General features: G+C 34.5%; 1 protein-coding gene across 1 annotated transcript; it reads right to left on the bottom strand.

The window, feature by feature from the left end:
- Positions 1-3,790: 3,790 nt before the first annotated feature.
- Positions 3,791-5,543, bottom strand: LOC141390347 (uncharacterized). The gene is made up of 2 exons (XM_073963261.1): positions 5,227-5,543; positions 3,791-5,117 (listed from the first exon to the last, which is right to left on the bottom strand). The coding sequence occupies exons 1-2, from the start codon at positions 5,259-5,261 to the stop codon at positions 3,791-3,793; spliced, it is 1,362 nt and encodes a 453-aa protein (XP_073819362.1). The 5' UTR covers positions 5,262-5,543.
- Between the last annotated feature and the right edge of the window lie 7,479 nt (positions 5,544-13,022).

The raw sequence follows: 13,022 nt of genomic DNA, 5'->3' as shown, positions 1-13,022 counted from the left end.
AAATTATCGCGTAAACGAACACACCTATAGTCGAGGTCATACTAGCACGATTTCAACATGGCGACGTCCAGTTTATAGGTCCCGGTCCACACTAGCGTGAATTTCATTAAAAAATTTCATGAAATTAGGAGTTCTTAAATCGAGTTCCCCACTACAGCAATTTTATGATTTTACTCTACTATGGAAGTCGATCTAGAGACGCATAATTTCATGCAATTTTTTCAATGAAATCACTCTAGTGTGGACCGGGACTAGGCGGTTTTCTGTGTTTGTTGTGTTGACTCTTCTAGTTATTCATTGCAATTCCATTTTCTTTCATTTTTATTTTCTCAAGCAAACGTTAACAACAAAACAAGCATAAAAAGATTTAATAAAAACAATTAATTAATGAAATAGTGAAAATTTAACTATTAATATTAATTTAATTATTAATGTTAATTATTTTGTGTCGTTTTTAGTTTATTTATGTTTGTCTTGCTTTTATTGGCATGAGAAACAAAACAAACGCGAATGGTAAAATAAAGAGGACCCGAAAAAATCTTAAATTTCCCGTTACTAGGCGTTTACACCAGACACTTTGTCTTCAAATACAACTCTGATTTACTAACACATACATACATTTGTCGTTTGTCTTCCAGCTGTCCATCATTTTTTCACAGACAGTAGGGAAGACAAATTTTTGACATTTTTGTAAAAATAAGTGAGATAATAGTTGTGTCTTTTTACTTTTTCAGTAATAATTATTCAGCAACTTCTTTTCAGAGAGTAAAGGCCTGCGTACATAAGCTGCTCTGCCTGATTACCTTGCTTTGCTGCTTCAATAAAAAATAAAAGAACAATGAAGGCCGACCCAATTTCCAACTGATGGCAACCCAGTTCGAAATTTCGTCTTTATTCTATTATCTTTATTACGTCAGAAATGAAGCAGGTAAGCAAGGCAATCAGGCAAGCAAGGCCTTAAGGCCTGCGTACATAAGCTGCTTTGCCTGATTGCCTTGCTTTGCTGCTTCAATAAAAAATAAAAGAACAAAGAAGGCCGACCCAATTTCCAACTGATGGCAACCCAGTTCGAAATTTCGTCTTTATTCTATTATTTTTATTACGTCAGAAATGAAGCAGGTAAGCAAGGCAATCAGGCAAAGCAGCTTATGTACGCAGGCCTTTAAGAGAGATTTTACTCTTTGATACGAAAATAGAGAAAAAAGTAAAAAGACAGTATTTAGTAAACATTAGCAAGATAACAGTTGATAACCAAAACAAAAACATTGGCGCCAATGCATGAAAGAAAAAATAACTCCAAAGCAATGAAAAAGTTCTTCAATTTTAAGCAAAATAAATAAAAAAATAATTAATATATAAATAAAATAATCAATAAATAAACCTGAGTCGTAATATTTATAGTATTTTTCCACAAAAAAATAAGATAAACATTGAGCAGCTGACCATTTCCAGATGATTAAAAAACAGCTGATCGAACTTGCTAAAGGTTGCTGGGAAAATTCTTTCAGCAACTTTTAGCAATTTCTCAGCAAACAACTGTCAAACTTGTTCTCTCACTTCGCTCTCTTTTACTGAACTTTTGTGTAAAAAGACAGCATTTAGTAACATTTCGTAATAATTATTACAAATTATCACGTAAAAAGACACACCTAATAATTGAAATGTGTTGAAAACAAAAGAACATGAACAAAAACAAAATATGTGAACGGAAAACAAAAAGAAATCGACGATTTGCATTCAAAATTTTACAACTGTTTTTGCAGTTGTCGGGACGCCTACGTCACACATGCAAGTTGTGGGATTTTGACAATCAATACATGAACTCAACTGTCCTATCATTTGTAAACGCAGGGTTAACGTGAGTGGAAACTAATGGGTACTTTACACGATATGTTTTTTGCATATGAGTTGTCACTTCTCCCATACAAAATGTATATGCAAAGTGACAACTCATATGTAAAAAACTTATCGTGTAAAGTACCCATAACGAAACTTGAAAAGAAACTTTAACGAAATTGGTTTCAAGAAACCTTGCTAGTCTGACCATCGACAAACCCCCTGTTTTTGTAAAAATTTTTGTTTTTCTCACACCAATTGTCAAATTTTGTAGATCGATTTACTCGCCTTAGCGCAAATGTAGAGCTCTGATTTTTAAAAGAGGAATTCTTAAAAGAGGAACGCGTCTACGAAAAATTAGGTCAGTATGTCATCTGGGGACTGAGCAGTGGATGCCTAAATTATTACGAATATAGACGAACGAACAAAAATAAGTTAAGGCCTGCGTACATAAGCTGCCTTGCCTGCTTACCTTGCTTACATCTGATAAAAGAATAAAAAAGAAAAGGGCAACCCAGTTCGAAATTTCCTCGGCCTTCTTTATTCTTTTATTTTTATTATGTCAAAAATGAAGCAGGAAAGCAAGGCAATCAGGCAGAGCAGCTTAAAGGGGTGAGTACATAAGCTGCCTTGCCTGCTTACCTTGCTTACTTCTGATAAAAGAATAAAAAAGGAAAGGGCAACCCAGTTCGAAATCTCCTCGGCCTTCTTTATTCTTTTATTTTTATTAATAAAATAATAATAAAATTAATAGCTCTGTTCCAGAACTAAAAAGTTTTTACAATTTTTACCACTTTTACACATTTTGCGTTCCCGTACACAAAATTTATATGAAAATCGTTTACGACTTTTAAAACTTTTACTTTATAAAGTACGGGAACAGGCCAAATGTTTTTGTTCCGTTTGGTTTAAAATATCAAAGTCCCAATTTACATTAGGCGAGTTTACTTGCGGCAATTGTCAGTTTGTAGGTGAGAGAGGGTGCTGAGAGGCAAAGGGTTACCATATGCCTCACCTCTCTCTCCTACAAAATGACAATTGCCGCAAGTAAACTCGCCCAATGTAAATTGGGACATAAGAAACAAAAACAAATTTCATACATCAGCTGTTTCCTTTTACGTGATAATAGGTGTGTTCGTTTACTCAACAATTCGTACAAATTTGTACAAGTTCAGTAACTTCTTGTAATCGGCTAAGGTCTTTTGCATTGTACTGTAGAGTAAACGAACATCCAGTAAAAATTTGTACAAATTTTGAGTAAACGAACACACATAATTTATAATATGCCTGTCTGCGTACTCGATAATTTGTAATAATTTTTACTAATGTTTCTAAAAATGACAGTTGTTCAATGGAAAAGTTGCTGAAAAAAGTGTTTCGGCAACATTTAGTAAGTACGAAGACAAACCTAATAATTATTACTAATGTTGCAGATTTTGACAGTTGTATAAAGGAAAAGTTGCTGAAAAAAATGTTTCAGCAACATTTAGTAAGTAAAAAGACACCCCTATTTTCGGAAACAACGGCTGACTTTCTTGCAAGCTTTTGCAAAATGCTGAGAGTAAAATTCACTGAGAGGTTGTTGGCACTGATTGAGTAATTATTGCTGGGAAAGTTATCGTATACACCTTATAATGAACACACGAAGAGACCCCATTTTGACGACAAGACACAGTTCTCACCACTTATGAAATGTTTTTTATTAGTATAATATATATTATCATTATTATAATATCCTATTATTATTTTCTTATAACATAAATCATACATATGTTTTATTCGTAGTCATTTTAATAAATATGTTATTGTTTTAAACGATATAACCAATGCCTATAAACTGTGGATAAAACAATCAATTCAATTTCTTTTTTTTCTGTAGTAGTGAAACAAAAAAGCCATTCTGGCTTTAAAACAAACCTGAGAGTTCGCTAAAGTATTTAGTGATTTAATAAGTTCATTGATTTCCATTCTTTTGTTTTTGTTTCCATTGCCATTTCAAATCGTAAATGTACATTTTGAATGTATTTTCAGCTTTGCGATAAGCTTGTAGATCTTCTGCTGTATTAGTTTTATAATATTTCGTACGAGCTTGATTTCTTTCATTAACAAGATGTGTAGCTAACTCCGTCCACCATGGTTTAGGTATAAAGCGATTTTGAGATGTGTCACCATCGAAAATATTCTCTTTTAAACTTTGCTGTTTATTGTCCTCTAAATCATTATTGATATTTGACTGAATTTTACACATTTCCAATTGTCCGGCAATTTTGTCAAATGCATCTTCCTCTTCATTATTCTTCAGTTCCTCATTGTTATTATTAGACTCTAATTTTGTCAACTCCCCTAGTTCTTTATTGCTGGAATTAGATCTTTGATCCTTGCGAAATTGTCCTGCAACCTTGCCTTTTTCTTCTTCCTCTTCGTTAGATTCCGAACTTCCTCTATTGGAATTTCTGCATTCTAACTTTGTTTTTGTATTATTAGTACACTTTTCCATACGTTCCCAATCTCTTTTCTTCCTTTCCATGTATCTTTTAAATGTCCTGTCCGCGTCCCCATACGCTAAAGCATCTACAAACTTTTTGGTTATATTATATTGTTGTCTAGCCTTATTACGCAGATCAAAGAGTCGAGAAGCTTCTTCACACCACCATGGTTTAGGTACATAACGATTTTGGTGGGTATCTTTCCCATTGTTTTTATTTAAATTTTCCAGTTCATTCGCGTCAATATTTTGTAATGGGTGCTGACTTAAAGGATTCTTTTGTTTCCATTCCCACTTTAGCTCCTTTAGTCGCGTATGAAACGCATCCCCTACCTCCTTGTATGCCTTAAGATCTTCTTTAGTACTCGACTTAAAATGTTTCCTCTTTGCCTCTTCTTTGAATTTGAAAAGTTGGGCAGCCTCCTCGCACCACCATGGCAAAGAAACATATCGGCTATCTGGGATAATCTTCGCCTCCTCATTCTTCTTACGATTACGTTTTTTCTCTGCCCACTCGAACTTCAAGTCATTAATGCATAATTTGAATGCCTTTTCGGCTTGAGTGACCTCCTGAAAATCCTCTGTTTTCAAAGTGTTGCGATATATTAGTTTTGCTTGTTTTATGGCGTTGTAGAGTTGGGCAGCTTCTTCGCACCACCATGGCTCACGTACATATCTATTAGGGCCATCCAATCTTTTATGCTGGGCTGCAGGAGGATCATTTTCTTTATTTTGAAACTCTTCAGTATCGGAATTGATTTCTGCCATTTCGAGGTAAATTTTGGATTTGAGAAATCTAAGAATATACACAAATGTAGTATGAGGTGATATCTGTAATGTCAAATAGGCAAACCTTGGATAGATTATGGAAAAGAACCAAAACGTTTACGAAATGATTTAAATACCTTTTACTTAGCCGCGAAAAAATAGCAACTTTCATAATTTTCTAATCAGTGTCCATGGCACAATTAGGAAGGTAGATGCATCAGCCCAGCTGATCGAATCTAAAACGTCAAAAAACTAGGAATTCGCCATGAAAAATCAAAACAAATAACCATATGATTGGGTAAGTAAGAGATAGCATGTCATCACTTTAAAGACAAACACAAGCGATAAAAAGAGACAACAAGAGACCATTCGGCGAAAATTTTGACAGTTTACATTACAAAAAAAGTTGCTTTGTTGTAGCAATTCGCCGATGCATCTACCTTCCTAATTGTATCATGTCAGTGTCGTAAAAAGTTTTTCGCTTTTCTAGAACTTAAAAAGCACGTTCAATCGATTATTGATTACTCACATTGGCTTTGTTCCTTTACGTGCAAGAATCTTTAAGTTTTACAATTTTTAATACAAAAGCGTTCCTAAAAATAATTTAAAATGTAAAAATTTGCAAACAAGGCAGAAAAATTAAATTTGTTTTGATATACAAAGTTGATTTTAATCAACCAAGACTAATATTTAGCATGATGTGCTAACATTTTCAATATTAAACAATAAATTTTTAATTTGCCGTATGTTTTTGGGGTCCAAGGTGTAGGGATGCGTACATATCTCATATGATAATATAAAGCCTCTCCTACATTAATGTCAACCTCCCCGACCACTGGCGGACCCTGTTGTTTTGCAGAAGAGGCTCTGACGTCCGATTATTGGCGGAATAACCATAACATCTGTTTCTAAGAGGAAATGTTTAGAAATCGCATCATAATTATGGCAGGTTCGGAGGCCTGAAATTATAAACAACAAATCCAAATACAAGATAGCAGCCCTATCACCGAACTAGGTATCGTTGGTCTAATCTACCATCGACTGCCGAATAAATCTGGATTCGAGTATTTACAAAGAAGAAAAATAACGAACGGAACTATTTGATGACGAACAAAGGCTATGTTAAAAGGATAAGATTTGCACAATGGAATGTCAGAACGCTCTATCAATCTGGAAAATTTGCTGAACTGTCAAAAGAATGTGATCGATTGAATATCAGTGTATGTGGTCTCAGCGAAGTCAGATGGAATGGATGTGGCGAAGTACGCAATAGAAAAGGTGATATACTACTGTACTCCGGAATGCCGAACCAAGATGATAACCACATAAGAGACGTAGGGATATTTTTGACAAGGTCATCTCAAAAAGCCCTCGTAGACTGGAAGGCAATATCGGAAAGGATTATTACTGCCAACTTAAGAACTAAGCGTAATATAATTACTGTAATACAGTGCTACGGTCCCACAGAAGAAAGCGATCTAACGGAAAAAGAGTCATTTTACAGTCAGTTGAGCAACCTACTTTCCCATATACCAAAGAAAAATGTTGTACTACTGCTCGGAGATTTTAATGCTCAAGTGGGATGTGACAATGATGGGTACGAGAGTGTCTTAGGAACCCACGCAATTGGAAATCGCAACACTAATGGCGAACTACTAATAGAACTGTGCTGTAACTTTGATCTCAAGATAGGTGGTTCGCTTTTCCCTCACAAGCGAAACCATAAAACTACGTGTAGAGCTCCCTCTGGCAATTATGAGAACCAAATTGACCATATTTGTATATCAAGAAAGTGGAGCAGTATGCTATGTGATGTACGCAACAAAAGAAGTGCAGAAATCGGAAGTGACCATTATCTCGTTTTAGCAGAGGTAAAACTAAAACTATCCCAGCAGAAAAAGAAGAATGTCGACTCACAAAGAAAAACCTTTTATATTGAGAAACTAAAAAACAGCACAACCAAAAATATGTTCATAGACAAAGTATGTAATATCAACATAAACTCCCTTGATACACTAGAAGAGAAATGGAAACAATTTAAGGACAACATAACGGAAATATGCACGACAGTTTTAGGATTGAAGCGAAAACAACAAGATGCCGATTGGATAACGAGCGAAACATGGGAACTAATTGAAGAAAGGAAAATCGTCAAGGGCAAAATGCTTTCTGAAAATGCTGAAGACAAGTTGGAACTTTTCAGAGAGAAGCACAAACAGTTATCCAAAGATTTTAAAAAGCAGGTAAAAAAGGACAAAAAGACTTACTATGGTAAAATGGGGAATGAGGCTCAGACAGCTGCTAACAAGGGGAACTCAAAAGAACTCTATAAAATTATAAGGAAATTGAGTGGCAAGGATACACTCATAAGTAACACGCCTGTAGAAGATGAAACAGGGTCTCTCGTGACATCAAAAGACGAACAAACAAAAGTTTGGAAAAGACATTTTGAAAAAACGCTGAACATCAGCCAAAACCACCAAGCACAATTCCTCATCTCAAAAATACATCCCACAAATGCAGAGGTGAAAACAGAAAATCCTTCAATTGCTGAAATAGAAGAACCCAGCAAAATAAATTGGAAGTAGTGCAATGTAGACTAGTTCTTTCACGGCATGTTTTTATGCAGTTCAAACGGAGTCGTGAAAAAGGCACTCCATTCCCCACATTTTAACCGCATTTGGAAGCAATCCAAAGAATCACATCCATTTGTCACATTTTAACAACATCCGGAGGCAGTTCAACGGAGTCGTGAAAAAGGCACTCCAATTCCTCACAATTTAACAGCATCCGGATGCAGTGCAAACGGAGTCGTGAAAAAGGCACTCCGTTCACAACATTTTATTAGCAGTTGTTAGAGATCCCTACATGTACATAAATCAGTTTGTACATCTCTACAGGCACCGGAATACATTTCCAAAAGGAGATAATCGTGTTAACATTTCCAAACATTTGTTAATACAAACTAAATAATATTTAATTTGTGAACATTTTTCCGGTAACTCACGAGAAGAAACTTTCCCAATGGAGTGCTGTTGGAGTACATGTCGAAATCTTAACTGGTGATGGGAAGACAATATCGAACCCATTTAGCAGATGAAGCAAAAGCACTTAAGCTTGGATTAAACGAAGAGCACACACATGTTAGCGATTGAATTCAATAGAGAATTTTCATAACTTGTGTTAATTTAATAAAGTTATTAATATTTTTGTTTTACACAATTAATAAATGCATTTTATTTTGTTATTCAAAACACGTGCTCTGGACTGCCTCATATTCTAGCCCAATGGGTCAGTTAAAATGCAATGCCAAAGGGTCAGTTAAAATGCAGTGCCAAAGGTTCAGTTAAAATGCAATGCCAAAGGGTCAGTTAAAATGCGGTGCAATGGAGTGCCTCTTTCAGTAGTCACTCCCTTGTAAAAATCATGAGTGAAAATGCATAATTTGATGCACTTCCAAATCACTTGTACATATCATTTAACTGCCTCTTTGGAGGCAAACTTTTCGCTGGGAAGCGATTAATACCCTAAAACCCTGTAAAGCCCCAGGCAACGACGGTATTCCAGCAGAATGCTTTAAAGTCTGTAGCAATATAATGGCTGAAAAACTACACCCGTTATTCAAACAGATATGGGAGGAGGAAACTATCCCACAAGACTGGAAAGAGTCAATTATAGTGAAACTTCCTAAAAAGGGTAACAGAACAAAATGTGGCAACTGGAGAGGCATATCCTTACTGCCATCAACACTACAAATTTTCAACAAAATAATTTTAAATAGAATAGCCGAACCATTAAAAAAATTGTTGCGAAAAAACCAAGCTGCTTTCCGAGCAAGGAGTTCATGCATCGACCACATATGCACAACAAGAATCATCATTGAACAATCCGTAGAGTATAACGCAAGTTTATATCTAGCATTTGTGGACTATGAAAAAGCGTTCGATGCCCTAAACAGAAAATACATATGGAGCTCACTTCTATCAAAAGGAATACCCAAGAAACTAGTGACACTTATAGAAAATAGCTATATTGGTACGACTTCCAGAGTGTTGCACGAAGGAGTCCTCAGCGAAGCGTTTTTTACAACCAGCGGAGTGCGACAAGGCTGCACATTATCACCGCTATTATTCGTCACAGTTCTTGACGCAGTGTTTGAAAATCTAGACTCAACACCATCTGGTCTAAATTGGAATTTGTTCGACAAACTTGGGGATCTGTAGTGGGATTCTGTAACTCATTTTTGCTGTTATCGATAATCGTCGGTAAAATAAATATGCTTATAATTTCGATAATTAACGAAATATTTCGGTAAGTTAACGATGAGTAGAAAGTAGTCGCTAGCCTCTACCGACACAAACAGTGATGCCAACTTTTCTTTATGTTTTTAGTCATAATTTTGCGATATTATTTTACCGATTTTTGTCGGTAACAGCAAAAATGAGTTACAGAATCCCACTACTGGAGTATGCAGACGATGCCGTTTTACTTACAACAACATACTCAGATATGCAAAACAAATTACTCAACCTATCAGAGGAATCATTAAAAGTTGGTCTGAAGATAAACTGCGATAAATGATAAATGAGGATAAATGCCAATAATAACAACCCGTTTATGATATATGGAGAAGCAATACAGAATGTGGGCCGTTTTGAATATCTTGGTACCATTTTATCAACAAAAGGAGGTACCACGGAGGACGTTGATAACCGTATTAGAAAAACCCAAGGAACGTTTGCGTCGCTGAAAAACATTTGGTCATCTGAGACATTAAATATAAAAACAAAAATCAATATCTTCAATTCTTGCGTGAAATCTACGCTACTGTATGGATCCGAGACATGGCTTACCAATACCACAATAACCAATAAACTTCAAGTATTTATAAACAGATGTCTTCGCAACATATTAAAAATATGGTGGCCACAAAGTATATCTAACGAACGTCTCTGGAATATAACAAATCAACAGGAAATAAAATCTGCAATCACTCAAAGGAAATATGGCTGGCTCGGCCACACTCTTAGAAAAAGCGAAACTGATATTTCCCACTCAGCTCTCCATTGGAATCCCCAAGGACGACGCAATAGAGGCAGGCCGAAAACAACATGGAGAAGAACACTAACAACAGAAACCAACTTATCAATCGATCAATTAAAATATATAGCAAATGATAGAAATGAATGGAGAATCTTTGTAAATAGACTAATACCCCGTTTATATATAATCGGATTTAACAAACCGACTGGGTTTTAAATGTCAATTCCATTGCTTATATTTCAAACAAATCCTCATAAAGAAGGTTAACCCTGCAAAAAGCTCTAATATAAACAGCATATTAGTTTATAATATGTTACACGTTTATAAACATGTCATAATACCCCGGTTACACTATTGAAGGTTAACCCACTGGGTTTAATAGATCCAGTGGGTTAATCTTTGCTGGTTACACTTAGCTTTTCGAGGATATAAACTGTCAGCTGATGTTTGTTTACGTATACATAGAAAATAACTAATAAAGTCGTGTTTGACACTTTTACAATTTCTCGTATGACAATTTCTCATATTGGTATATTTTACGCACAGGGATACATTTTTGTATCATGGTATCAAGCGTACTTTTTGTTTTAAAAAGTGTCTAAAGTTTAAAAAATAACTAATTTTATGATTTTCAAATAACTTTAGATTTATTAACTCCATAAAATCTCATGCGACCAATCGTAAACGTGTAAAACACGACTAACTCTGTTGCAGAAACAGTTGCAACTTTTGGTACTTTTTGAGTAGAGTTGGATTTTTTTGCACAAATACCGAATACAACACTGTATTTTTGGTAGATTTGTGCCGGATTTAAAATAAACCCAGTCGTGAGTGGATTTAATTTTTGTATGGCAAATCTGGTCAGATTTGACCAGATTAAGCAATAAATCCTCATGAAGTGGGTTAACCCGGCAAAAAGCTGTAGTGTAACCGTGCTGTAATAAAATAAAAAAATGTTTTTGAGACGAATTTAATTCTGATTCATCTACCTTCTTAATTGTGCTATGAACAAAAATCAGCTGACAGCAATGCAATGAGATTTATACTGGATTTATTAAATCCAGTTGAGGATTTATGGCTAGTCCAAATGAACTATAAAACTTGTACAACCATTTTCAAAAGTAATAGCCCGTTTATATTATAGCGTTTTACAGGGTTAACCTTCTTTATGAGGACTTGTTTGACGTATACCCAATGGAAATGACATTTGAAACCCAGTGAGTTTATTAAATCCGGTTATATAAACGTACTTTAAAGGAACATACCAATTATTATACAGTTCACACGAGACAACTTAGCTCAATGTCAAAATAAACATTAAACTGGGTGCACATTGTTATTTCTACAATTTCGTAAAACAAAATCATATAAAGTACAAATCTAAAAAGCTTCAAGTCGGAGAAATTTAGGGGTCGATTATGGATAGCAACCCAACTTCAGTTGCGTTGCCGATAGCAAATTTAATGATAATAAATCCAATTTTTACATTGAAATTCTTACTTTTTTACAATTAAATTAGTGGCTGAAGGTTCAAAACACTGATATTGAATGAATTTTTCAAACATTTCTGTCTTTTCACATATTTTAATTGTATGATTATATTTTCTGGCAACGCAACTACAGTTGAGTTGCTATCCATAATCGACCCCTTAATTTGCTATGATATACCAAGACTAAAGGGGTGTTTACACTATCTATGAATGTCATATGAGATGTCAATTTCACCAAAAAATGAAGGAAATAGGTAAAGAAAACGAAAATGTGAGTGCGATTAAAGTTTTTAACAATATAAATTGCGTTATTTGCGTGATTTCTATTTTGTGGTCATATGAAATTGTATGCTAGTGAGATAGATAGTGTAAACACCCCTTAATATTAACGATTTGTCTGTTCCAGAACTGCAAGAATCTACTAATTTTTACTATTTTTTCCGATAACATAAAAAAAAAAATGTTATCGTAGTAAAAAATAGTAGCTTCTTGCAGGTTCTGGAACAGACCAGATGTCTAAACAATAATGATCTGTTCCAGTACTGCAAGAATCTACTAATTTTTATAATTTTTTTCGATAACATAAAGGAAAAAAATGTTATCGTAGTAAAAAGTAGTAGCTTCTTGCAGGTTCTGGAACAAAGCAAATAATAACCAATATTTGCTCACAAGACTATGGTGGATTTAGCAAATCCAGTCGATTTAATTTGTCACTTTCATACAATATCTGTCAAATAAATCGAGATAATGCACTTAAACATGTTGTAAGTATATAGTCTAATGCCAAGTCTATACTTGTGCTCCAAAATCCACTGGATTTCACGAAATCCTGAAATACACCTCGGTGTTTACACTCATTTTTTTGATGATTTCAAACATATCACAATAATCAAGGTAGATGCATATGCGCAGCTGAATTTTCAAAACAAGTTGTTGTAAATTGAATTAGTCATCAAAATATACGACAATATAAAACTTTACAACTTTTTTTTCGAAAATTATCGTAAAACTATCTATATACGATATATATTCACCCTTATTACGGTTGGCGTTGTCGTATCCAAAATTGCAAGCTGACGTGTCGTAACGTCTAATTGGTATTATGTATGTTTTTGAACAAAAAAGCAAAAATTTCAATTTTTAAAGAATTCTTTTGTTAACAAACATAATTAGAATTATTAGTAGATCATTTTTAAACTTTTAATTCAGAAGAAAAACTAACCCTATAGTTTTTACAATCAAAATAAGTGTTTGGCGTAGACGTTTTTGTGGTCGTTGGCGTAGTCGTTGTCGTAGGGATATTTTTTGGTACCACGTAACATTTACGACAACGACAATTTTTTTCTCATACAAAATTTAAAAAATATATATTTTTTAATTGTAAAACAATTGCTCTGTTC

Source organism: Musca autumnalis, unplaced genomic scaffold (genome assembly GCF_047663935.1).
Source record: "Musca autumnalis isolate F117 unplaced genomic scaffold, ASM4766393v1 scaffold_1, whole genome shotgun sequence".
Taxonomy (NCBI): Eukaryota; Metazoa; Arthropoda; class Insecta; order Diptera; family Muscidae; genus Musca; species Musca autumnalis.
This window is presented reverse-complemented; position numbering and strand designations above follow the sequence as displayed.

Coding starts and splice junctions, on each gene's coding strand:
- LOC141390347 (XM_073963261.1), bottom strand. CDS start 5,261: ATGAAAGTTGCTATTTTTTCGCGGCTAAGTAAAAG. Junction 5,118..5,226: donor TTTTCGCGGCTAAGTAAAAG/GTATTTAAATCA, acceptor GTATATTCTTAG/ATTTCTCAAATCCAAAATTT.